Source organism: Solenopsis invicta, chromosome 15, assembly GCF_016802725.1.
Source record: "Solenopsis invicta isolate M01_SB chromosome 15, UNIL_Sinv_3.0, whole genome shotgun sequence".
NCBI classification, from domain to species: domain Eukaryota; kingdom Metazoa; phylum Arthropoda; class Insecta; order Hymenoptera; family Formicidae; genus Solenopsis; species Solenopsis invicta.
Window position 1 is genome coordinate 7431465 of NC_052678.1, and position 26358 is coordinate 7457822.

Sequence of the window (26358 nt, forward strand, 5' to 3'; positions counted from 1 at the left end):
ATAGAAGCGCCCCCGCCTTGAAGCCGCTGACCAATCGGTGCGTCGGTACGTAAATGATAAAGACGCCCCCGCCACAAGGCCACTGACCAATCAGCGCGTCGGTACGTGGTGATAAAGACGCCCCCGCCTCGAAGACGCTGACCAATCAGCGAGCTGATACTAGATTCAGGCCCCGTACTTTAAGACAACTTCCTTGCCTATTCTGCTTTCCTAATAATTCCGACAATATTTTTCGGCATTTTGAGCGCTACAAGACTCAATTCTTGCCTATCTTATTTATCGACACATCTTCTTATAACTTTTGTCAATTTTTTAAGCGATCTTAAGAAACTCATAATTAAATTATAATTATTTTTAATTTAATTTAATTATTAATTATTTTTTTTTTTTGTAATATGTATAATAAAAATAATTTTATTGAAAAATTATCTTGTCCTACATAACATATATCGAAAGGAACGTTTGAGAATTTAAATTTAATAAGGCAAAATATTTCAGCAACAATTTAATGAAATGTTATTTTACAATGAAACTGTGTAGAAGCCTTTGCTAATTTTTACTGTGTTTTCATTGTTAGTATATATATGATAGACCCATTAATTTAGCAATAACAATCGAAAGATTTCAATGATGAATCTAATGAATATTATAATATTAATTCATACATTTCGAACTCGTGCACTTTTGCATACTTTTTGTATGAGACGAGTTTTTTAATTCATCGATTGATTAATCACATTATGCGCAAATGCATCTTTTACAGAACAAAGTTGCATTTGCGCGTAATACGATTGATCAATGAATTAAAAACTCGCCCATGGTGCTTATAGCCACAGTGCACGATCAGTTCGTTATATTACGTGACAGATTTCCTAACCTCAATAATCGTTAACTTCTCGGAACAGAGCCAGGCAGAGCGACACTTTTTTCTGCTCTAAGTTCGTTTCGTGCGAAAACATCGAATGTAGATTATTTATATTTTACATGTAATATAAATAAAAACAGCTTACTTTCGACAATTTTTACGAGCATTTTAATAATTTAATCATCTCTTTCCTATGAACGGTAAATATCGTTTTATTTTTACTAGACACACATCGCTCGTATGAGGTTTGTTGACGAGAAATGATACACAATAATATTAATATTCAAAGATTGTCATGTCGCAATGATATCGCAATAATAATTCCTATAAACTGTGAATTATTGAGGTTCGATTTGCAGGTTCTTCTCCGTTGCAATACATGATTACTAGCTATTGAAAGTAATAAAGAGGTTATAATATATGCTAAAGAATGGCTAATGAAGCTGTGTGCAAAAGGCCTAAAATAGACGATGACGAGGAGGAACTTCTGCGCCAACAGGAGGAATTCCTGAGGACGATGCAACAGTCATCTGTAAAAGTAATAAAAAATTTGAAGGATTCCAGTGGTGCTCCGAGTGCCAGCAAGGCAAGATCGCAATTTTCGAGTCTAAGGCAGTCTGGGGCGAAGCGAGACGTAGTGTCCACCTCGCAAGGTAGCGGAGAGATGATTAATCTGGCCATCAAGGATAAAATTCAGGAAGCGAAGGAGAAGCGGAAAGATATGGTGCAAAATATACCCATAGTCTCGTCGAACATAATGCTTGGCAATATTATGGAAAGGAAATTCGATATTGACAAGTATGAGTTTAAAGACAACCGCATTCCCGCAGCAACCGAGACGGGATTTCCTAAGGTTTTTGGATCCGACGACAGCTTGCTTATGGAAAAGGTATGTCTAAATAAAACACATCTGTTTTTTTTTATGCTAATTGTAATACTCTTTGTAGAAGATGGACAGTAAGCAGAGCTTATTCTGGCAAAAAGTTTCAAATCAGAGATCTGTGAGAAACGATTCAAAAGTTCAAAGGAACGAATCTTCTCATTGCAACAAGGAAGAAGCAGTTGTGACAGAGGATCAACTGACCGTTGAAATTCACAAGGAAAATTTGGAAAAGCTGGCAAAAATGAGCGAAGCGGAGATATTAGAGGAGAAAAGAAAGCTTGAAGAGACTCTTGATCCTAAGATAATACAATTTTTAAGAAACAAAAAGAATAAATTTGGGAAGAGACCAATCGAACAGGATTGTAATCAATGTGGCGCTTCAACTGCGAGTGAAACTGCAATAAACAAGGAAGCATCCAGTGACAAGAAGATAAAGCTTTCATTAAACGAGAATGATTCGAGAATGGACTGTGAGAATAATACAGCAAGCACCGCAAAAGAGACAGCAATGGAAGTATCTAATGATAGAAAGACAAAGTTTTCTTCGGATGATGTCAATACAAAAATGGATTGTGAGAATGATACTTTAAGCTTACCGGAATCATCCAAAGAATTATTTGAAGAAAGCAAACAGAAGGGATGGCTACACATGAACACTCCCGAACCAGAAAAGTTGAAGTGGATGAAAGACTTGCCAGAAAAGAAAAAAAAAGATGAGCCCGCGTTGAACGAAGAGTACAATGCGAGATTTGATTTTAATGGTAAATAACATATTGACTCATTCTGCTATGATATTAATTATTCTCCTTTTTTTACTTTTATTATTTGTGTTTTAGGTGTTTTATTACCATACAAAGATGAGAATTTAACCATTGACAAAGGCCTCCATCATCACGGAGAGGAACCCGAACGTCCTGGATACTCCCTTCAGGAGTTATTGCAGCTGAGCAGGTCTTCCGCTCAGCAGCAACGGTGTACAGCCCTTACCACCTTGGCGAATGTCATGGAAAAGACGCGCAAGGGTTGGTACGATAAAGCTTTGCATCCAGCACCGCTGGTTGCCCTCAGTCAAAAGAACATCCTGCTGCTGCTGAGGTTCTCGCTGGACGACTCATCGGTGGCTGTGGTCACAGCAGCTTTGCAAGCTCTCAGAGCTTTTCTGGTCAGCGAGGCGGACGAGATATGCCTGGATAGAATGTATGGATTCGATGGATATGTAGAACCCACTCTGATACCACAACTCGAAGACAAAGATACGAGCAGCCTGAAGGATCACGAGTTGGCACAGTTGGATACTGTAGCTGCATTATTGAGATCGGATTTTTTATTGAGAATTAGGTACCTGCAACTTAATTATTATTTTTAGTTAAATATTTTAATCTTACTCTTGTTATTTTATTTTTTTCCTTTTTCAAGTATGTGAAATAATGAAATTAATTTGTGTAATCACCTGTAGGTACATTTTAAATGAGATGCATCCACCACCTGTTGGAGTAACGTGTGCCTTAGAGATACTCATCCGTCTCGCGAGACACTCGCATATAACGGCGTTGAACATCTCGTCGACGCCGCATTTGTTAAACACCATTGTTGAAAATTTTATACCACTGTCTATAGACCAGCTAGGTAAATTAAGTTTAAATTGAGCACATAAATAGTTTATCGTCTTCAAATAGATTTAAATAAATCTAAGATTATATAATTACTTTTTGGATAAACTTAAATAATGATTTGGTATTTAAAAAACTGCATTCTTTTACAGCGATGCAAGACGCGATAAATAACGTTTACGGAATTCCCGTAGTTAAGGCGATTAAATTATGTCGCGTTCTCGTTACGTACGGCAAGAGACCCGTTGCACAGAAACTGAATAACTTCAACATTATTCAAGCCATCCTAACATATATTACCAACGAGACAGGGTAAGCTTTCTCTTCTCATGCGTCTATGTATAATTTTTCTCTACAGCTATTTAATTAAACACATAACATATTTCAGCAAAAAAGATGACATAAATCTCAGTATCGAGAGCCTGCGACTCTGGCGAATATTATTGCATTACAAAATAGGACTGGACAGTGTCACGGGTGCCCAGTTAACTCTTCTATCGCAATTACAGCTGTTATTAAGTAATCATGATATCCAAAGCACGTCCGAATTAGCATGCGAGCACGCTGCAGCGTTGATTGCTGTATCGAGTTATGAAAAAACATTGAAACCAAATATCTCTACGTTACTGGCAAAATGGAGTACACAATTTTCGTCGGTATCTAATGCAACGGTGAGAGCAATTATTAAGAAATGATGATGTAAAAATTTGTTAAAAAATATTAAAGCTATCTCTTGTATGTTTTCAATCTTATTGTCTTAACACTTATTAAAATATTCAGATTCATATAAAGTAATATTGTAATTTCAGTGGGGTGTCATGAAATTGATTGCGGAGAGTTTATCCGCTGTTGACGAGATATCCGCATTGAGAACAAAATGGTTATCCAATCAAAATGTTTTCTCAATTCTTCGGTAAGCGTACTCTTTTCTTTTTATCGAAGCATATCTGTAAAAGTAACGACTTATAATTATAATTATTTTCTTGTAGTTCTAGTTCGAATTTATTGAGTGACTATAACGCGGCTGCGGATCGGGAACCATCCTGTCTTCCAAACTTAGATATTCTCACAGAAAACGGAGAGTTGCAGCCGATCGTATCAGTGCATTCGTGCATACCGTTCTTGGCGGCAGTATTGAATACGTTTTACAATAACTCTTGCGTAGCAGAGATTCGCGCGATATTCGAACACCCTTCCTTCCGCAAATATATACAGGACTTGGAAACGACTGAATGGAGTTTGGAAAGATCGTGGTACAGCAGAACGGAGTTATATCTATTGACAGCGGTAGTAAAAGCAGGAAACCTTGTTAGAGACACAATTAACAATCAGACGGCGCAAACTGTGTGGAAGATCACCATCAAACTCATCTCAGCATTGCCCGCGGATGCCACGGATCACGTGAGAAAGCTCCTTCAAATCGCGTTGTCGAACGAAAAGGTGAATTTGGAGATAATTACCAACGAACTGGCCAAATTAGATCTGACGTCAACGATAGATCAGGTCAAGCTAAGCTTACGTTCCAACGCGGCGTCACTATACGAAAAATACATCACACCGAATGGCGATTGGAATCAAGCGGCGATGCCGAAGGACTGGCTCTTTTTACCGCTGGTTCACATATACACAAAGTGCAAAAATGATATCAAATTGCAATCGGAGGACAAGGATAGCATCCTCACGGTACTGAGTCTGGCGTTAATCCTACCCGATCTCATGGAGAAGTTGTCGCCCACTTTGAGATTTAGCAGATTGATACTGGTGTATCTCTGTGACACCGTCTACCTAGACGGCGATGTGTCCATGCTGCTGCTGAACGTTTTATCGAGTCTGCTGAGGAGGTACCACGCGCGGTTGAACTTTCGGACGGAACTGCCGGGGCTGAGCTCTTTTACTGATCTGTTCACGGCGCTGTGCGAACACTTCTGCTCGAGCTCGTACGGCGACGACGGTTTCGCCATAATGTTATTAGTGCCGGTGGCGCAACGGCATGACTCGCACTACCGCAAACTGTTATGGTCGGAACACGCTGGCGCGTTGCGATACCTGAAACTGTCGCCGGAGAAGCTGATGCTACCGCTGAAGGAGTATCTCTATCCGGAGGAAGAAGACACGTCGCTCATAGAGAGTTACATTACAGCGCTGGTCCGCGGAGTGGTCAGAGAAACGTGGTGTCCGGTACCCTTCACAATCGCAGTACACCACTCGGCGATGTATCTGAAACGCTCGAACAAGCTGGCGGTGCGAATGCGTGCGCAAGTGGAGAAGTTACGGGACAAAGATATCGCAAATGCATTATTGAACTATGTACCACCGCGATTATGAATGTAAAATAACAGAATAGACGTGAAATGTGATTTTTTGTATTTATTGTATGTAAATAATGTATATCTCTTTTTATAGATTTTATACCAGAGTGATATCTTTCATTATACATATTGTTACGACCGGGAAGGTCGGTTCGTTCTCTCGCACTTCCACACTTCAACCGCATTCAGTAATGAATTTAAGAATAAGAGATCGCAGAACATTCCGAAACGTTTGCGATTTCTGAAGCTTGATTCATTGTAAATCCTTTCTCATCTGTAATAGGATGAACTCGTAGTCTTCTATGATCGCGCAGTGCTAGTATAACAAACCCACACGTACATACGCATGAATACTTAAATACATGCACGCGTCTCGAGTACGCCCATACAATTGATGTAACTTCGAAAATATTGTTTAATCCGTGTTTTCATATAACATTTCTTTTCTGTCCTAGAAACACTCTCTGAAATATAATCGAGACTCACTCTGTATATATATGCATTACATTTACACAACGATAATTTCTGTTGAAATCCGTTAAACGCGAGTAGAGAAAGTAGAAACGATCTGCACAACTACAGTAAGCGTAAAGGCATTAATTGGTCGTTTCGCTGATTACCAAAGTTTTTGAGTATTGAGGTGCCTTCGAGTTCCTATCGTAACGATCGCGTCCGAGAACGCTTCTACAATTAATTTACACGCGATAAACGCGTATATATCGAGCGAGCTTTCTCGCTACAAAAATCCTCCATTCTTTAAAGAATGCGAAGAAACAAGAACAAAAAAATGAGAAGATGCGAGAATTACCGTAAATGGAAAAATAACATCGAAGCGAACACATGGTGTTAACAATAGGCGTAAAAGTGCATTGTGCACTTCGATCTCGAAGTTTCGCGAGAGCTAACACCGCGCCGTTGACACAAAGTAGAATTTCTGTTGATGCTTTCAATTAAAAAAAAATATGCTGCGCTCTTCCTCATCACGGCATATTGCCTCACGATTGATTCATTTGACAATTAAAGTATTAATCGGTACTCAATGACGCCGCATACGTTTGACATATGATACGGCGTCCATGTACATAAATATTCCATTATTGCATTCGTATTATAGTTTGTTTTTCTATCATTAATTTCTGCAGTACTCCTTCGTCAAAGAGCTAAAAATATCGACTAAAACAATAACAATTGATTATTCCAGCATTAGATGTTTGTACTTTATCTTGTATCTTGAACTTGGTATGTGTAATTACTATGATGCTGCAATGTAATCGATGCAATGTAATCAGTATTCGATTAACGCATATAAAGCTCTGCTTTATTCCGAAATATAAGATATATTTATAAATCTTAATTTTTAAGTTTCCACGAATTTGAGAATGATATTTAATTGCATATAATTTTTCTGATATAAAACTTTGGTGACTTTGATAAAGACGAAACCTCAAAAGATCAGTTTACATCAGGCTTCTCTGAAATAACTTAATCCGCACTATTAACGCAATGTTGTCAGCCAGCTAACGACGATCAATCTCAATTATCCGTCGATCACCAGATAATACTTTAACGAAATTTCTACGTAATTTACTTACTACTAAATTGAATAAAAGCATTCTGACGAAGGTTCCCTTATGAAAAATATTGAACTCACAAAGAAATCAGTGAAACAGTAGTATATAATATTGTATTCGAATAGTTTTTCAATAATTTCCAATAGTTTTTCGCGAGTCTAATAGTATTTTTCCATAGAGGCTCTTTCATGAGCTGATGATTAACTTTATTCAAATCATTTCATAGCCTTTCTCAGAGATTTTTCTCAAAGTGTTAATTATACAAATTTTAGACAAAATTTTTAGACTCCTATTTTTTACATAAAAAAAATTGTACATATATATATATATATATCTCAATTTAAAAATTATCAAATTAAACTCTTTATCGATATTACCAATTCTATTTTTATATTTATTTTGAAATAAATCATTGTTTACGTAATTTTATATAAATTTCGGATTTTATCTAAGCGTGCGTTAGACAAAAAGTGCGAGCTTCAGATTAATCCTAACTCATCCGAACTCTCTGAATACTGTAATCCCTGGTACAATTTGCGTTTACCATTTACGAATATAAAGTATTCAGCCGATTGCGCATGAGAGGCATCGATTGCGGCTCGGCGCGGCGTCGGGTATCTCGTCGCCGTATAACGAACGTAATAACGAGTCGGTATCGATGAAGTTAATGATGATGTTTCGTTAAGATTCTATGCCGAGCTTTCTGTAGGTCTCGCGGTCCACTGTGACGAGACGTCCCTCGACGCTGGAGCAATCAAGCTCGATGCAATGTAATCTGGCACCCCACTCGCAGTGGCTCTGATCATCTAACCGGTAATACTTGATCTGCAGGCAGGTGGTCAGGTAGCCAGACCCGAGGACCTTCATGGCGATCGACAAATCCTCTCGATGACCACGTGCACTTGCCGATATGTCCTTGGTGCTGTGATAAGCGCTGTAGGCGCACGCAGTACCATTTCTTGCGCGTTCGACTGCCTCTACTTGTTTCCCGCCGATGCTCAGGGATCTGAAAAAATCACAGGATGAGAAAATATAAAAAAATATATTTTCCATATAATTCTTCGAAAATATGTCCATAAAGCTTTAAAATGTAGTTCTTCACAATCCATTTTTGTTTCATAATTTTATTCATATTTTAATAAATATTTCATCCGCAGTGTACCCCAGGGAAGTGTATTGAATTTCTCTTTAAAAATACGCCCGTAAAGTTTTAAAATGTAGTTTTTTACAATTCTTTTTTCGTAATGATATTCATATCGTTCTTATTTTTATGAATATTTGCTATTTCATCTACGTCTCGGGAATGGAATTACAGTGAATATAAAATTCACAAATTAATTCTTACAAGTTACACATGTATAAATATTAAATTATAATCGTATTCAAATGAAATATTTCTTATTGTACTTTATGAGATAATCACTCTTATTTCTAGATTTTGTTTCAATTGACGATCTAAAATAATGATTCAAGATTAAAATGAAGGAATAGGAAAACGAAAGATGTAGCTCTTTATAACGACTAACGGAGAAGCTCGTTTGTTCCTTTATTGCATCCTCGGACCAACATTTTGTTTGACGACCTATTTCTTCTCGACAAAGCTGCTTATTTATTTTTTTAAAAGACCATCATTCGTTTATTCGGCATATTGACTATCTGCAAAGTGAGAAGGCCAACAAAAGTTCGAACGAGTGCAACGGAAATGACGCGAATCTCAATGCGCGATGAATGCGCCCCTCACAACGCGGCGAGAACTCTTCTTTTTAGAGGCGAAAATAGATGTTTTGCGCGGCACAATCGTTGCCACATGTCTGTATACTTTCGTAATATTTTTCCCACGCCTGGCATAACGTCAAGATAAACGGATCGACAATTATTATGTACACCGACACATTCCTACAAGTCGACTCGTCGTAAAAATTTACAGCGTTTACAGCTTTGAGAAATAGCGCTCAAAATCGACAAGAATAACATAAATAACATAAAAAGAATGTAGATGTCTTAAATATCGAATGCTATTTTACGCAAGAACTACGTTCAAACATTTCAAACACTTCTCTGGTAAAAATTTTTCTCATAATTGTTATATGTATTAGAACATTTTTCAGAAATATTTAGAAATACTCAAAAGGTCTACATCTTCTCTTAGAATTTTCACATGTGGATTCTGAAATATTCTGAGATTTCTCATTTCATAATTTCTAAAAAAAAATACTTATAATTATTTTACATTTTATATTTCATTAGAAATTGTAGAACAAAAAAATCTTTAAAATCTTAAGGTATTTTATAATTGACATATAAATATTGAAAAATTCTGAGAAAAGATGTAGATTTTCTGAATACTTCTGAAGTATTCCACATCATATAAAAAATCCGAAAAATTTTTCATAAGGGTCTTAATTAATTATATCAAATTGATATAATTGATTGAAAGTGTTTCGCAGAACAAAATGTAAAATTTTTACACAGTAAAGAGGACGCGTTTTAATTAAAGAAGAGTTATATAACAAATAATGAATTAATGTGATTACAATAAAAGAGCTTGTAACATTTACTGAACTTCGTAATCCCTTTCCACGCTGACTAGCCGACTTCGACTTACTGTTAATAACTAAAAGCGCTTACAATTATTGGATCTAAAGAGTTCAAGGATTGCTTAATCCTGACCGCATGAAAATCATACGTTATTGTTAGACTAGTAATCGTTGGTTGTATACTCGCTCCACCGGATCCTTGAATCCTGACCGCGGATTTAGATCTTACGTCAGGCTACGATATTCTTGGACGCTTTGATCCTTAGATCGACAGATCTATATATCTTCGGAACGTTCTAGTTTCTGATACGGACACGAGGCGCACTTTGACTCACGACTGGCTTTATTTTTAGAGTTTTAACGAAGTCGATGGGACGAAAGTTGCGCGCAAATGACCCCTATGCGTGCGTGCGCTCGTACACCGCGCCTATCAGCCGCAACCATCGGCTTATCATTTGTGATGAATAACTGCGCGTTGCAAGAATTGGATCGTTATCTAGAAATGGACGGTCTGTAAATTCTGCAAGCACGAAAAATGGAACGTAAGACAGTATATAATAAGCGGGGCTTATTGAGGAGCAATCTACATGTTTTTGTTGAAGAAAGAGATTAAGATTTATCGTTTAAAAATCATTATATAGTACGTAAATGTACTTTTGCTTTACTAAATTAGTTTCTCACAAAGTTGCTCATTAACATCAAACGTTAAAGGGGAAATAAAATTCTGTTATAATGAAAAATGTAAAGAAAATGAACATAAATCTCACAGAAAAGTTGAAAGAATTTTAACAGATAATATATTGTGTACGTAGAATGAGATTTCAGGTTGTTTTAGAAAATACCAAAGAGATTGAAAAGATTTGAAAACATGATTTATGCGAGTTGGAAAAGTTTTCTTGAGACCAAAACGGGCAAATATGCGTCTTGCGAGATACATCGCCAGGTTTAAAGATTAAAAATGCATGCGCGAAAGCGGCATCTAAAATAAGAGATGAACCGAAACGGAATTGCAGTCGTAGACTGGCATCTACAAGCGCGCATGAGGCGGTCGATATAGCATTATCGTTCGTAAAAAATGCAACACTCCGTCGGCTCATAACATCATAAGCTCGTCAATGTGTCCACATTTCTTTGTCCTCCTGCCTTACTTCCGTCCATAAGGAATATTATCGCGCGAAAACAAGGACGGCAAACTCCACGGACGCTTATTACGAAACTTTAATCGCTCAACTTTGTGGGCAAGCTCCGCGCCCGCGCACTTGCGGACGCGCGTAATAATTAATTGACTGTACAAGCGACGCGCGTGTATATACAGTATATACGCCATTTGAGATGAATTAATCGTTAATCCATTTTCGGTGTCGACGCACACGATATCCCCAACAGATTTGCCACGATCCATTCGCCGGGGAATGGATCGTTGATTATCGTGCCGTCGTCTGGCGAATAAAATGCGAAAAGCAGGCCATGCAGCCAAGAGTGCATCGCGTGATTCGGATTAATGATCCACGGCGGCTATTTAAAATTCCACGACATTCGGCGATAGCGACGGGAGGAAAGCTGGATTTTCCTTGCATTCGGTGTTTGGAGTAAGGGAAATTTTCCATTGTCCGAAAAATAATGAGGGGGGAGAAACTGCTCCATTTCTGCTGTGCCACGCGAGCCCCTTTCGTGACTTTTCCAAGATCACGCGGACACTTCCGGCCTTCGTGATTGCGCCGGGGAGCAGCTGAAATATTTATGAACATCGCATTTGTTCGCCGTAATCTCCATATTCGATTTCGAGTTCAACGTGTGCAAATCACGTGCAAATCGCGCCTGTTCGCCGTAAATCACCGGCGAAACGTCGCATTGTCAGCTAAAAAGAAAAAAAAACAAGTTCAAGTTTAATCATCAACAATGGTCTGCCTCTCCCAGCTTTATCGCGACTCAATTATCGAATGTAAGCTGAACTGACTCCTCTTACCCTGTCTAGCTCGTATTCACACACATCTCAAGCGCTTACATTGCAGTCTCAAATTTCAAACCTTCGATCTTTTGGCTCGAGCATCACAGAGATAAAGTAAACGAAATTTCGTTTTAGACCAGGCAAACACGTGCGACGTCTTAGCTTCCTGTTTCTCGCCCGACAGTTCTCTGATATCTTTCGTCTTACGAATCATCTCGTGCGCGTGGTAGTCGCGTATCCTCTTTCACGTATTCACGGCGAACGATTTATTGCCGCAATTACGACGCGATCGGTTTCCAAGCGATACTTATCAGGAGCTCCTGTTACCGGACGAGGTAATCCGTAATTGCAAAGGTACCCGAGCAATATCTCAAGCCTGAGCCCGATTGAATTCATGATACACATTCGTTAAAAGCGTCGGCGCACGATCGCGATGCACGAGCGTACAAAAGACACATCTATCATGTTTCAGCGCTTCCGCAAAAAGACGACGTCTCGCACAACAAGTTGTTCATGCTCAGTGTCACCTCATCAACGGGGTCGGGTTGTGTCATCGATCAGCCAATTATAAGCAGCACGTGCGCTGCACACCGTGTAAAATCGCGATCGATCCCGTTGTGGGACGGAGTTTTGCAGTTCAAGGCGATAACACGTCCATACTCTTTATCGTGCCCGCCCCTGGGGTCCCGGGAGCCCGGTATTTAGTATCAATGCAGCTGGTGCACTCGCACACATATGAAATCCACCCCCACGTGGCGCCGATTCCGGGATTACATATACTCGCTCGTGCTCGTTTGGAAACCGTGTGCGGGGGCAGCGGTTATCTCGCGCCGAGATCACGTACACGTAAAGCGGTCTCGTTCTACAAAAGCGATGAATACACATGTAATGCCTCCCTCGAAGAGGCATCGATACCTAATTGCCCGTCTGTGTAAATCAATCCGCTTGTGTCGATTAAACCGACTGGCTGTGAACGCTCATTGTCGCCGTCGTCGTTGTCGGGATTTATACGTGCTTATTCGATTTTAACTGAGTGCTCCAAACTTCCTCCGACCGGAGTTTAATCCTTAAGCCTTTGCTCGTCCAAGCGCGACCCCGTTCGTACCATGTGTGTTATAAGTTTCAATCTGTACAGAAAATTTTCACAATACCATATAAATAGAACGAAATAGAATTTTTGCGTCCTTTCATTCAAATATAAAAAGTTGAAAGCTCTCGAACATTTCAATAGAGAGTTAAGAATTAATGAAAAGTAATAAACCAAAAAATTAGATCTACTTATTCGTCCTAATATTATTCAGTTTAATTTTAAAATTAAAGCTGAATAATATAAATTTTTAATTGAATAATTTAATTTTAAAATATACTAAACTGAGAAAGAAGTTATTAACTTTATTAAATTTTTCAACTCGATTACATTTTTTCAATTCAACTATTTATGTGTTTAACTTAGATACATAAAATACAATACATACAAATAGATACATGAATTTCAGTTGAAGCATTTACATATTTAACTTAACTACATATATATTTAAATACGTAAATGTTTGAACTGAAGAAATTCACTCAAGCTGAAAAATTTAATCCAGTTAACAACTTTTTTCTCAGTGTAAATTTAAAAAAGCCTTTCTACAATAAGCTATTTAATCGGTATCATGAGTTATAAGCCATAAGAATTGATCAGTCGAATATTCTCTTCACATTTGACTGTGATTGATCAATTTTTATAGCTTATAACTTATGATACCGACTAATAGCTTATTGTAAAAAGGCCTTAAGTTTACTCCTGAAATTTAGACTTTATTTTGGTATTATTGAAGAATGTTTCTGAGGACCTATATGATAAAACGTTTACTCGCAATAGGACTAAGTATATTTGATGTAGATTGGCGATTCTTTTCTCCGTTAAGTACTCACAAAAGCAAACGTTTGTGTATTCGGCAGCCGAGTTTATTTTTAGTATTACGGCTAAGTTGGCATTATTAGCAATTCTATATCTGAACATATAGCGAGAAGCCGTAATCCTCGTCCCTGGAGCATAGAAGCTCAGACGCTGAAATTTATCGCCGGACTCCTACCCCATCTTTGCGCTGGAAATGATCGTATAAATTTCTGATAAACTGCTATTAGTCGAGTGGGATTTTTTTATGGTGCTTTATAGCCTCCCTTAAAAAAGGGGGACAGGAGAAACGCTCGTTACGCTTATTCAATATACTCCGAACAAGATCAAATATTTCGACGTTACAACAGACCACAGATTACATTCGGGATCGGTCAACCACGAATTGTTCTAGATACGTGAACTGGATTCTAAATATATTAAAGTTTGGTCAATACAGTTAAATTTTTATATAACGAAGAACAAACCGCAATATGTCAAATTATAATGGAAACGATATATACGTCCAGATATATCCAGTTCGACATATATTTACTTTTGTCAAGTAAAACCAATAATAACTACTGATTGTGGCTAACCACCGATCATTGAAATCACGAGATGCGGAGTCCTATCGTCCTCTCAAGGAAAGAAAACCCGATGTCTGATTGAAACGAGAGAGGAAAAAAGGCAGGATGAGGCGCTCGATGTACATATATAAAATTGCACATTCACTGTACCCACTGCAGCAGTTGCGGCGGCTTGAAGCTGATGTCGAGCCGGTAGGTCGTATCGCAGCTTAGCTTCACCGTCTTCAGCTGTCGAAACCTGGCAGACGTCTCCATCTTACAGAAGACCGGACCGGCGCCCGGTTCCCTCCTGAGGGACAAGGTCACGCGAAAATGTCCATCGGCCCCCATTTAGCCGCCGCTCAAACACTCCATAATAGTTGCCCGGAGTCGCCCGGTTGTCTTGGTTTCCCCAAAGAGAAAAAGAAAAAAGAAATATCGAGCGGTAACAGTCACTAGATATACACTAGACACGCGGCGTCCTACCCGACGCGCCGGTATGGACTATCAGCGAGACCCGCAAGAAGAGGAGGCGGTGCAACCTGCGCCGCGGGCGTCGCGACGCTCACTGCACTGATCCGCCGAACGACGGTTTGACGTTTGCGACGCCGGCCGCGAAGCCGGCCGGCTTTCCTCCTTTTTCTTGTGTTAGTGTATCTTCCGGGAGATTGGCCAGCGCTAAGCTCCTGGCAATGATAAACGATGGGTGCATGGAGCTTTGTTCGAGAGGATACAGAGTCATTCTATGCACGAGATGATGTATTAGCATTTAAGCGATTCACGTGAGCGGGCAAGATAAATTTAAATGTCCCAAAATTTTGCGAAAATAAATTTAGGTATAAAATAAATTTGCGAGGGAAATAAATTTACATATTACCTTACTGAAATTTACAAGCGCATGCACAAACTAAATTATGTATAATTAATTTCTTTCCAAGGTCTCAAGATATCGATAGTGTTAAATATATGAACAATTGGCAAATGAATGTGAATGTGCAATTGTACATACGTGCCTCCCTTTCCCCCGCACTTGAATCAGATGGAGTTTCTTTATTTAGGACGGTAGAACTTAGCATCGCGTGATTTCAAGATCAGCTTACGAATTATTATTAGTCGTTATTAATAGTTTTACTTGAAAGTAAATGTACGAACAGTTTATCTTACCTTGCCTAATGCCTGTCATTTCTGATTTTCCACTGAATGGCTCTTCATCGATTATGTCGCCCTTACGTTTACTTTAGAAAGTATACTATATATGGGACTAAGTATTGTACATCAAAATCGTGCTTCTAATGACTGCGGCTTACGTGGTGCACAATTAGACGGGACAGGAGAGGACGAGAGGTCTAGAAAAAATATTAGCAGAGAAAAATCAGAATAATATAAATATCAAAATCATGTGGCTGGCCTTAATATTGAGAATTTAATTTGCAATAGAAATAATAAAATGTTCAATGTGTAAACGGTAATTAAATAAATTTGTCTGGACAGAGAAATTATTTAGTAACATTATAGAAACTGATACTCTTTATAATTGATCTTTTTATTCTTTTATGCGTTGCATATCATAAAAAATAGATGTATCATAAAATATATCTGCGCAATTGAGAATTCGTATTATAATTAATTATAGACTAAGGTCATCGAAGTCATGCTTGCCCGCATTGCACAAACCGAAGGCAAAAGACACTTCGATTTAATGCGAATTTTTCTGAAGTAACATTAACGATATAGAGGATCAGCAAAAGTACTGCTATAAAAATATATAACGGGGTCAACATGTAAGACCGGCGTTACGTACGCGTGGGGACTTGAGATATACGCGTTCTGTTACTTTCTGTTACTTTAAAAAAAAAAAGAGTTAGAGCTTTAATTGAGGAAAGTGTTTCATCTAACGGCCTTGACCGGGCGACTTAACTGCAAACAAAGATCGATTTGGCATGCAACTAAAACAGTTTACGATTCGACCTCTATCGGCGGTGACGCACAAAGAAAGAAAAGTACCGTTTTCTCATACTAATGGGCTTGCTCCGTTGAGCTTTTCATCGTAATCGTGTGAAGCTTCACAGGAGAAACGTGTTGCACGGTAACACGTTTACCCTGCCGTAACAATAAATCAACTGTGTCAAATCTATTATAAATCACCGTCTTTCGCGTGATGCTTGGCATCACGCAATTAAAGTAACGAACAAGTATAATTCTGTATATAACGAAAGATGTATTTACATATAATTTTAGATAAACCGCATGAGCTGACGAATTTCTCGCGCACGAACGCGGCTACGTGCACAAGTAATCACAGGATCGATACTTACTCGAGTAAACTAAGTCTTTAGAGTCTCTCATGACTCTGTGTTCTTTTTATTGCGCCTACAGTTCAACTTCGCGCAAAGACGCCGAGCGTGCCTATACGTCTCTTTGAGTCTCCAGTAAAGTTCTTAATTGTTAATTTCATTTTCTATACTCTAGGTTTCCATATATCTCTCCAATCCTGCGCGACGTTCATAATCAAATGCTGCCGTCCGATTTGTTTCTTGCTAGACTCGTCGGTGGAAAGTGTGCTCAATGGCTGACCAACCTTAATGGTCTGACCGATCTGCAGACAGAATTGAAAATCTTGCGGTGCCTCGAATAGAAGCACGATCGTAGATCCGAGTCTAAATTCACCAAACTGTTCCCCTTTGGCGATGCGTGCGTAACCAAATTTCGCCTCCTTCCAGTACACGGTTTCCGGCCAGTGCATCGTGTTGGTTGCCAATTCCTTATCGCAGTAAACTCTTATAGAGCCCACGTTTGTCGCTCCAACCGCCGTGTACGCCATGAAGCCACCTGCCCATTCCCCGACGTACACAACGCGTTCGTTCAACGAGAACAAGTTGGGCATGAATTTGAGCACTTTTGGATTGACGCTCAGTAGTTTTCCTAAAAAAACAAATAATTTACTTTGAAAAATTATAAAAAGATTTTGTTACACTGGACTTATAGTTTCTCAGAGACAACACACACCTGGAAAGTGTCGTCGAAATTCTATGTTCCAATCAGTGGGACTATGAAATCGATGGTAATCACCAGGTGCCAGATAAACAATAAGTTGGTAGAGCCTATTGTCTGGATTCTTCAATAATGAATTAACATAATCGTCCTTCTGCATCGTTTCTTTTATAATCTGATCCCACGTGAAACCACTCCGATCGCCCAGAAACTGCCTAAGATCGTACGTTACCCCTTTCACTTGCTCCACGCGGCAAGAAGTTACTGGTCCAAAGTAAAGCACTTTACCATCCGCGGGTGAAGTCTAAAAGAAATTTTTCCCAACACATTAGTTCTCCTATGTAAATTTCAATCAAAACACAATCAATGTGTAATGAACATTTACCATGTTCGCATTCTCGGCAATCGGTCTTGCATTTTGCTTGAGCTTCCTTACAAAAAATTCCACTAAGCTTGGAAATGCGGATAGGTCCAGCTCAATTTCGTCCAAATCAGCATGAAAGATATTTGCATAGAAGCCGTACAACGTCGGTCGCAGACTGACTGGCAGCTCGATGCTCGTCAACCAGCCCCATACTCTGCTGGTTATCCTCAGCGGCAGGCAACAATAGCACGTGGCCTATAACAAGAAGACTTTACATTTCATTAACTTTACAATTGACACAATTTGTAACTGCTATATAATTTAAAAATAATATTTTATACAATATTTTGATATTTATATCTTAATTACTTGTATCTATTACTTTCTTTTATATAATTTAAATGTGCAAATGCTAGCTACATATTATTTACATATCAAACATTTAATGCTTCAATATATAAAATTTAAAAGTTAGACCTATACAAACTAGACATTATACAAAAAAGTAATTATAATTAGATGATATAAATGTACCATCATCAATATTTTTGAAAAAGGACAAAATTATAATATAATTATAACACTGTTGCAACTTTCGCATTATATAAAATGTGACACTAAAATCTAATACCTATTGTATAGTGAACACATAACTATGTTTAAATCTCGATAGCAACGTGACAACTTAGAGGCGTGGACGACCATCTGTTACCATAAAATCGTTTAACAATTCTGGTCTGTCTTCCACGTCGATCCGATATCCATGCTTGTGCAGGTAGTTCCACTGCGTTGCTGCAAGTAGTGAGAAGCCGACTCCAGGAACGACAATTCGCCACCGTCGACCGGTGCTCTTGACGAATCTCGGATTCACACTCGAGACAAATCGCTTGGCAAACCATGCGGTGCATTTCGGTGTCACCCACGGCGAGGTACGATGATATTGGCATCCTCTGAACGAAGTTAATAGGTTATGTTGGAGAACGAGATTGCAGGTTAGAGACATTGAGACGCGATTAAACAGGGAAACGTACCTAACAAGGAGACCCAGTCTCCACACGCTGTTCCTGATCATCCTGCCTGTTTTATTTGTTTTCCAGCATATGAATTGTATGATGCAAACACTACTGTCGTGGACACAATGTGCTCGCACAGCCGGCTCCGAGTTTAAACAAAATAAATGCGCGCGCACTTGCGGAGTACAATTCAAATTCGGCCGCTTTGAAACTCATATTTTACTGAATTAAACGAATAATAATTATCGATATGAGTAACATCAAATTTTTTTGGAATTCTTAGCGTCCGTTTGGCGAAAAGTTATTTCCCGCAAGTACTGCAAGAGCAAGATTAGCTTCGAAAAATTTTACAACTTCGCCAAAAATACCTATATTCGTCGATTACTGTCATTGTAATGCAAAACTTCAAATAATGTTAATTAAGCCAATATCACTGTAAATCACGTTATCTTTGAGTCTCAGGTACATAATCATTTCTCTTAATTACGTGCATACAGACATGGATTATCGCCGACTTAAGTCGCTCACGTGGCGTTTAAAATAATGAGCGCGACACACGCGTATGCACGCATGTCCAAAAGGGTTGAAGGACGCGGCGCGGCGCGCGCGTCCACCTGCGTCGCGAATACGTCCAACGGCCGTGTGCGTGTCTGCGTGTGTTCGCACGCGACGCCGACACCGGCGGGCGCACACCAGGAGGCGGGGGCGCGGTAACAGGTGGCTCCGCGTCGCGGCAGGTGAATCGTCGACCAGATCAGCTCGGACAGCTCGGACTGGCTTTTTTTGTGCCGCCTCGCGCGACCACGGGCTCCCCCGCTCGTTCCAAGCCACCCATTGTTTTCACGTCATTTATCTCTCGCGTCTGCCCTCTCCTGCTCCGACCCCTAGAGGATCGCACCTGGTGGACCGAGCAGCCCGTTCGCCACTCTCCCCGACGACGACCACGACGAAGCTGTTTCCCCTCCGTGCGAAGGAATGACGTGCGTGACGGTGCAACGTTGCGGCCGAGCAGTGCCCTGAGGTAAGCCAACGTCGTCTACGAGAAGACGAAGATCGTCACGTGAGGAGCTCCGTCGCACTCGCGTTGACGGTGCGCTCTCGACGGACGGCCGTATGAAAGGTCGAGGCTGCGGTAAGATCAAGAGCGAGACAATGCCGCCGTCCTCGCACACCAACTGGACGAGGCCGTTGCTCAAGGGCGGACAGACGACGCAGATGCAGGCCATCAGGCAGCAGCAACCGACGACGATGACGATGGCGACAACGACGATGACGTCTTCGATGGCTACTGGAGCACAGAATCAAAATCTCGTGGAGCATCCTGCGACGCCGCTTGACAAGAGGATCAAGGTAGTCCTGGTGGGTGATGGTGCGGTCGGCAAAACCAGTCTGGTGGTCTCGTACTCCACCAATGGCTTCCCTGGGGAATACGTGCCAACTGCATTTGATAATTACAATGGTATGTATAGTTTTGTTGTATATTTATTGATGATGAGGCTGTAGTTTTCAGGATTGTGATTCATAGGTGCATTTTATCGAAACAACATATATATATATATATATATATATATATATATATATATATATATATATATATATCTTGTATGAAATACCGCTTTTAAAATAATGTGCATGACAAACATTGTAACATATTTATTTACTTTTATTTCTATCTGAATTGATCTTTTAATTGTAATCTATTTAATTGTAATCTTGAAACCAGTTTATTCTGAGCAAGTAGATAAAAATATATTAATATTAAATCAATTTAACAATGTTTGTATCTAGTGGTTGTAAATGTCGACGGACAACCACTGAATGTCCAGCTGTGTGACACCGCAGGCCAGGATGACTTTGACCCACTGAGATCATTGTGCTACCCTGAGACAGATGTGTTCCTTGTTTGCTTCAGCGTGGTGTGTCCCGCGTCTTACAACAGTGTGGCTTCCAGATGGATCAATGAAGTGCGAAAATATTGTCCCAATGCTCCAATCATTTTGGTACGATCTGTATCCAGCTCTAATATAATTTCTCAATAGGATATTATTCTTCTAACACTATAATATCCATGTTCGTCAATGTAGATTAATTTTGATCTCGTTTTGACTTATTCTTTAACTTTTTCTAGTTCTAAAAATTAAAAAAAGATAGAGAGTTAGTTAAATTGAAATTAAAGTTAATCTACATCGATGGCTATGGGCATAAAATTGACTATAATATTGCAATCATGGTATTGCAAATGAATTATAGTTTTATGACATATGTTATTTAATTATATCATAATTCTCTAGGTAGGAACAAAAAGTGACTTAAGATCGGACGTACGTCTAATGCTACAGCTGGCAAGATACGGTCAGGCACCAATCACCACTATCCAAGGCCATCAATTGGCGCACAGACTAGGCGCCGTCAATTACGTAGAGACGTCTGCGTTGACGCAACACGACCTCAAGGAGGCCTTTGATCAGGCAATAGTTAGTGCCCTCAATACGCGACGCGGAGGCGCCAGTTTACTATACCGGCGTAGGAAGCCGCCTCCGCTGTGGCGTAGATGGTTGTGCTGCTGGGAGCGGTCGTCTTCGAGCGAGACCTAAACAATCGTCTATTTTTAAGTGATAAACTCTAATACTTCTTTAGAATCCCTCTGTGATCATAGGCGGTCGTCCTCCTTCTTGTCAGAATCATCGTCATCCCTCAGCATGGCATACTCGGTAGCTGCGTTGATTGGGGATTATCTCGTTGTAAAAATAGAGCAGCTAGTACTTTGTTATTTAGATTTTAGGCATAACGACTATTAATAGATACTCGCGCGAATGAATCGAGAGCAACCCTGTAAGTTGCACGCGACGCTTTAACGTGGTTCACTCATCTCCATGCGTCACCTAATACGTAATTTTTATACTTAACATTAAATACTTTTTTCACATGTTTACTAACAAACTGCCAGAACAAAACACCAAGTGATGATATTAGCTAGTAGTAGCTTAGTAAAATCATACAGCGCCAGACATAGTAATCTGGCGCAGAAAGTCGTGCATCTGTTCTCTGTGTCGAAGATTCAGGTTGAAATTCTACTGATCAGAAACGTCTAATTTTATTCTATCTCTTGGAATGTAATGGTAAATCACCGAAAGTATCTTGCCATGAAAACCCCTCTAAATTATGCCAGTTTGGAGCTGATGTTTACACTGTAGGTTCTGTAATCTGTATAAATTGTAAAAAGCGCACACCACAGAAATACATTGAGGGGTCATTAAGCCAGAGTAGACCACTGGACCAAATTTATCATTAAAAAATTCTTTTCGCGTGTTAAATAAAGCAAAATATATCTGACAAGAGCTCTTCTTTTAATAGCACGATAAAGCAATGTGTAAAACTATCGTTTTAAGTCTGAGTTGGAAATTATTTGGTAATTTCCAACTCATAAAACAATGGTTTTACACATTGCTTTATCGTATCATTAAGTGTGAAAGCAAACGCAAATACATAATCATGTCTAATTCGCGTTTACTTAAATGATCTGTAATTAAGGGTTGCTCGGCGATATCGCGGTACAATTTAAGAATATACTTACGAGCGATCTTGTCGGGAGCAAACATTAGTTGAATTAAGAATTCTGACAGACGGAGCGAGCGAATGCCGCCCTCGTAAAATTCCTGAGGCCGCGCACGGCATAATTTATTGTAATATTAATCATATTAATCATTATTTTTGTTACAATACTAGCATAATAATTGGCTACTCGCTGGTTGTGATTTTTCGTGTACGTAATATCCTTGTTTTCAATTGCCGCGATAAAGATTGATTTTTTCCCATGTTCTCTGTCCTCCCCTGTCAAGGATATTAGGTGGCCCCTTTTTTTACGACCACCGTAGCGTATGACAATTGTATATTTTTTACTTGTTACGACCTCTTTATATATATAAATATATATTTATTTTTTAATATCTCTTTGATATATCGGTATTTTAGTAGAGTATAACGGTAGCTTTAATCAGACACTTTTTGCAGATCGACGATAAGATCGTGACACATCACACATATAGAATTTATATAGCGTATAAGCGATTCCCCGATCTAGAAACGGGAACAATGATATTTCGTAAAATATGTTTTTTTTTTATATAAGCGTATGTGATGTAATAGCGTTTGTACGAGCGATATCAACCGTATAAAAGAATATCAAATACAATAATTAGCGAAAAAGAGAGAAAACGCGAGTACGTACGAATATTGGACGTACTTGGGATTGTTATATTAGGAAGGTGTTGCTGTGATCTAACTCGAAACTTTCTACTGGTAATTCTACTGTGTGTTTCGCATATGGAATTGTATGAATAAGACTGCAGAAAAGATTCAAAGACTCTGCACAGTATCGTAGGCTTAATCAGCTGTAACACTTCATTTCCATCACATGACATCATCAAAAATAAATTGTATATAAGTATTTATTCATCGAAAAATTTGTGTGTACATCATTCATGCAACCTGTCAGGAAAGTGCGCGATTGGCACAATTCTTGTATATTATAGATAGAAGAAAAGAACTGCTAAGTAATTGTATCGCTACTAGATAAGATGTTAAAAAATTAAATATTGTGCCAATCATTCTTCTCGACAGAATGTATGTCATGCTTAAGATCAAAGATAACATTTCTCATAGCTTGCTTCTTTGTAATTCTTTTGTACTTTGTAAAATTTTAATTTTTATGTGTTTATCTCAATATTTTCACTGACTAGTTTTTTTTTAAATTATTTAAATACTACAATCTTGTATTGTGTTAACAAAAACTTGGATATAACATTTCTCCTTGATAATTCTTTTATATTTTGTAAAATTTTAATGTTTGTGTGACCTTATCTTAATATCTTCACTAATCAATTTTCTTTTTTTATGAAATGTCTTTGTTTTCTATTTTATCAATAGTAGATATTTTGCGAAAAATTGCTATCAATGTGTGTAGTACCGTACGTCGAAAATAGTAGGAATGGGAGGGAGAGGAAACTCACGGTCCCACGTGCGCCTCGCAATCTCTGAGAAACGATGGCGAAACGAGTGCTTGGCAGCGCAACAGTGAACACGCCTAAACAGCTGTACAAATATCTACTACGCGAATGTGAAAAATTGCCGAAACACGCGCAGCAATTTTACAAGCATTCTGTCAAACAAGTAAATACAAAATGATTCTGATAACCTATACTTGGTGCCTAATTAAACAGAGAGATCTAAGAAGAATAAATTATTAAATCTAATAGCTATTATAATTTTCATTCTTTTATGGTAAATTCTTTATAAAAGAAGCTTTTGTTATTAGATGCGTTATTTTCCCTAGAACTTCAAGCAGCACGCCTCGGAATCCGATGAGGAACGCGTGCAGGAGATCATGGAGCAGGCGCTGGTAGACGCCAAGTGGGTGATACAAAAGGTACTCTTGCTTCCAAACGACTTGTATCAACTCGATATTTGAATTCATAATGATTCACGCCCTTTTTTTTACACTTGACAGTACAATCAGCCAGGCAGTACTCCAACGTCCAAATGATAAATCGACACGAGTCGTAATCTATGTGAAGTACATGTGGCAAATTAGTATTAGGTAGAAAAAAATGAATTTCGAGGAGGTTGTTAGTGAGAACACTAACAGCAGTGACTCACAGTTTTGGGAAGCCATCGGGATCTGGATGAGAAACCCTCACGTTGTTAATCGTCGGATCCTGGCATCCCAGGAGCTGTTTACAGTTCCTATCAGCTGCAACATTTTGGATATTTTCAAGTGCATTGGAAAGCTGCAGATTCAACCTGATTATTTTGAATGCGAGTCATCTTCGGGAGATGCAAAATATTTATTAGACACCCTAGGTATCACGGAGTATCGCCAATCGGTTCAATGTACAGATCTAATTGAGACAGTGAATGATGACAAGACTTATCTGTACGTGAGAAAACTATTGCCTCGCAATACGCAAATATTTTCACCCACACTAGAATTCGTGCTTATTAATAAAAACTTGGCTAGCGTTACTAGCTTCCACAAACCAATTATCCTGGACAAACTGTCTCTAGGTCCGAATATAGTCTATAGGATACAGCATCGCGAGTATGTTTCCATGTGTATAAAAGTATGCAAATCGGACGACGGTAACTACAACAGGAGCTGCGATTGGCTCAAATCCAAGTTTTTCCCACGGCTGATGAAGTGGATGGACAGCAAGAATGATAGCGCTGGTCCGAGAATCAGTTCCCTTAGTCTCATCTCCGTTGAGAAGTACACCTTACTGTACAATCAGCTGAAAGAGAAATATGGCGTAAAGATGGTGAACGTGTGGCCGGAGAACACCGACCCGGCGAAATTCGTCTACGAGGATGTCGCGATCGCGACTTACCTGTTGTTGCTATGGGAAAAGGAGAGGAAGGAAAAAGGGATCCAAGAGCTGCAGTCCTTCGTCGATCTCGGCTGCGGAAACGGTCTTCTAGTCTACATATTGTCTAGCGAAGGTCACAAAGGGATGGGAATTGATTTGCGCAGGAGGAAGATCTGGGACCTGTTCCCAGAAAGCACTCGTTTACAAGTGTGTGAAAATTTTGCTATAATCATTATCTACATTCCAAAATTATCATAATTAAGTCCACTATATTGCTCTTTCTTTCGTTTACAATTTGTTGTAATTTTATGGGCAATCTTTTTATTTCATGTATATTAGAGAAAATTTGATAAGCATAAAAAATTTGTTAACAAATATTTAACATACTGATATTCTTTTAATTGTGTAAATGTAATTTCGTCTTATTTTAATAATCATATGATATTGTAGGTCAGCACGATCGTTCCATCCTCGGATACGGTCTTTCCCGACGTGGACTGGATCATAGGGAATCACTCGGACGAGCTGACCCCGTGGATTCCCGTGATTGCCGCACGCAGTTCCTACGAGTGCCGGTTCTTTCTGCTGCCGTGTTGTGCCTATGAATTCGATGGTAGCAAGTATCGGCGGTACAACGCTGCCGAGAGCCAGTACTCGGAGTACATGTCCTATGTTAGAAGCGTATGCGAGGGTTGCGGTTTCTTCACGTTAATGGATAGACTGCGAATCCCGTCGACCAAGCGAATCTGTTTCATCGGATGGAAAAGGACTTACGCGAGGGAGAAAACCGCGGCACTGGACGCTGATATTCAGAGAATCATAAACGCGAGGTCGCAGGTAGAGAGCGGAAAGAGCGAAGCAAAGGACGGCGATCTGTGGTCGGCGAGTTTCAAACCGAGGGACTCGACGGAACGAACGCGAAACTGTACGAAGTTGGATAAGGAATTGATCCTCGAGATAGTCAATGTGGTTGCGGCGCATCTTCTCCGCGTGATTCGCACGATACCATTGGAGCGGAGACCCGGTGAAACGTGGAACGCCGGCGGACAGATCGACATCGGCGAAGTGGCAAAGCTGATCGCGCCCGAAAAGCTGCGGCAACTGCGAAATGAATGCGGCGGCCTGCAAACTTTACTGAAGAATCACAGTCACATCTTTTGCGTCGCTCAAGGAAAAGTGCAGTTTCGAATTCCCGGTACCATTGACAAGAGGAAGAGAAGGAGAAAAGCTGGCGCACCTTTGAGGAAGGTGAAGCCTTGCTGGTTTCACAAAAATCATCCCGACGGATGTCCCGTTCTCGAAAACGATTGCGATTTCCAGCACTGAATTATCTTTGTTCTTTGTTGTTCTATGTTGCAAAATTTTATATACTTGTCTATGCTAAGTTAAACGTATATATAACAGTGCGTTTTATTTTAAATAAAAGAAAATAAAAATCAGTTGAATATGTTCTT

General features: G+C 39.4%; 5 protein-coding genes and 1 long non-coding RNA gene across 7 annotated transcripts; 3 read left to right on the plus strand and 3 right to left on the minus strand.

The window, feature by feature from the left end:
* Positions 1–595: 595 nt before the first annotated feature.
* Positions 596–6027, plus strand: LOC105198385 (RNA polymerase II-associated protein 1). Its single transcript, XM_011165075.3, has 9 exons — positions 596–1065; positions 1225–1754; positions 1813–2509; positions 2585–3086; positions 3205–3374; positions 3511–3670; positions 3747–4029; positions 4168–4271; positions 4348–6027. Exons 2-9 carry the CDS (start codon positions 1296–1298, stop codon positions 5681–5683), a joined length of 3711 nt encoding a protein of 1236 aa, XP_011163377.2. The 5' UTR covers positions 596–1065; positions 1225–1295; the 3' UTR covers positions 5684–6027.
* On the minus strand, positions 5711–14712 carry LOC105198387 (CB1 cannabinoid receptor-interacting protein 1). Its single transcript, XM_011165077.3, has 2 exons — positions 14350–14712; positions 5711–8244 (listed from the first exon to the last, which is right to left on the minus strand). Exons 1-2 carry the CDS (start codon positions 14523–14525, stop codon positions 7920–7922), a joined length of 501 nt encoding a protein of 166 aa, XP_011163379.1. The 5' UTR covers positions 14526–14712; the 3' UTR covers positions 5711–7919.
* LOC105198386 (phosphatidylserine decarboxylase proenzyme, mitochondrial) lies at positions 14582–19635 on the minus strand. 2 transcript variants are annotated; one of them, XR_005576417.1, is made up of 7 exons: positions 18561–19635; positions 18242–18479; positions 17551–17784; positions 17181–17469; positions 16490–17096; positions 15339–15520; positions 14582–14860 (listed from the first exon to the last, which is right to left on the minus strand). XR_005576417.1 is itself a non-coding variant. In XM_011165076.3 (5 exons), exons 1-5 carry the CDS (start codon positions 18599–18601, stop codon positions 16633–16635), a joined length of 1266 nt encoding a protein of 421 aa, XP_011163378.1. In that variant the 5' UTR covers positions 18602–19635; the 3' UTR covers positions 15697–16632. The 2 variants fall into 2 exon arrangements, 1 of the variants encoding a protein (XP_011163378.1); XM_011165076.3 differs by lacking the exons at positions 14582–14860; positions 15339–15520 and having other exon boundaries at positions 15697–17096.
* Positions 19636–19655: 20 nt separating this feature from the next.
* LOC105198407 (ras-related C3 botulinum toxin substrate 1) lies at positions 19656–23005 on the plus strand. Its single transcript, XM_026139042.2, has 3 exons — positions 19656–20001; positions 20331–20542; positions 20834–23005. Exons 1-3 carry the CDS (start codon positions 19656–19658, stop codon positions 21134–21136), a joined length of 861 nt encoding a protein of 286 aa, XP_025994827.1. The 3' UTR covers positions 21137–23005.
* LOC120359637 lies at positions 20181–21082 on the minus strand. The gene is made up of 2 exons (XR_005576419.1): positions 20868–21082; positions 20181–20672 (listed from the first exon to the last, which is right to left on the minus strand). It is a non-coding gene; the product is annotated as an uncharacterized LOC120359637 (long non-coding RNA).
* Positions 23006–23562: 557 nt separating the features above from the next.
* Positions 23563–26349, plus strand: LOC105198388 (probable tRNA (uracil-O(2)-)-methyltransferase). The gene is made up of 4 exons (XM_011165078.3): positions 23563–23711; positions 23875–23967; positions 24049–25111; positions 25355–26349. The coding sequence occupies exons 3-4, from the start codon at positions 24149–24151 to the stop codon at positions 26228–26230; spliced, it is 1839 nt and encodes a 612-aa protein (XP_011163380.1). The 5' UTR covers positions 23563–23711; positions 23875–23967; positions 24049–24148; the 3' UTR covers positions 26231–26349.
* Positions 26350–26358: the final 9 nt, after the last annotated feature.

What these genes read in the sequence shown, in the direction of transcription:
- LOC105198385 (XM_011165075.3), top strand. Translation starts at nt 1,296, where the DNA reads ATGGCTAATGAAGCTGTGTGCAAAAGGCCTAAAATAGACGATGACGAG. An exon ending in ACTGTCTATAGACCAGCTAG is followed by an intron (nt 3,375 to 3,510) that starts GTAAATTAAGTT and finishes ATTCTTTTACAG; the next exon opens with CGATGCAAGACGCGATAAAT. An exon ending in CGTCGGTATCTAATGCAACG is followed by an intron (nt 4,030 to 4,167) that starts GTGAGAGCAATT and finishes TTGTAATTTCAG; the next exon opens with TGGGGTGTCATGAAATTGAT.
- LOC105198387 (XM_011165077.3), bottom strand. Translation starts at nt 14,525, where the DNA reads ATGGGGGCCGATGGACATTTTCGCGTGACCTTGTCCCTCAGGAGGGAA. An exon ending in AAGCCGCCGCAACTGCTGCA is followed by an intron (nt 8,245 to 14,349) that starts GTGGGTACAGTG and finishes TGATTTTTTCAG; the next exon opens with ATCCCTGAGCATCGGCGGGA.
- LOC105198386 (XM_011165076.3), bottom strand. Translation starts at nt 18,601, where the DNA reads ATGATCAGGAACAGCGTGTGGAGACTGGGTCTCCTTGTTAG. An exon ending in AGACTGGGTCTCCTTGTTAG is followed by an intron (nt 18,480 to 18,560) that starts GTACGTTTCCCT and finishes AACTTCGTTCAG; the next exon opens with AGGATGCCAATATCATCGTA. An exon ending in TTGCCGAGAATGCGAACATG is followed by an intron (nt 17,470 to 17,550) that starts GTAAATGTTCAT and finishes AATTTCTTTTAG; the next exon opens with ACTTCACCCGCGGATGGTAA.
- LOC105198407 (XM_026139042.2), top strand. Translation starts at nt 19,656, where the DNA reads ATGAAAGGTCGAGGCTGCGGTAAGATCAAGAGCGAGACAATGCCGCCG. An exon ending in TGCATTTGATAATTACAATG is followed by an intron (nt 20,002 to 20,330) that starts GTATGTATAGTT and finishes GTTTGTATCTAG; the next exon opens with TGGTTGTAAATGTCGACGGA. An exon ending in CCAATGCTCCAATCATTTTG is followed by an intron (nt 20,543 to 20,833) that starts GTACGATCTGTA and finishes ATAATTCTCTAG; the next exon opens with GTAGGAACAAAAAGTGACTT.
- LOC105198388 (XM_011165078.3), top strand. Translation starts at nt 24,149, where the DNA reads ATGAATTTCGAGGAGGTTGTTAGTGAGAACACTAACAGCAGTGACTCA. An exon ending in CAGAAAGCACTCGTTTACAA is followed by an intron (nt 25,112 to 25,354) that starts GTGTGTGAAAAT and finishes ATGATATTGTAG; the next exon opens with GTCAGCACGATCGTTCCATC.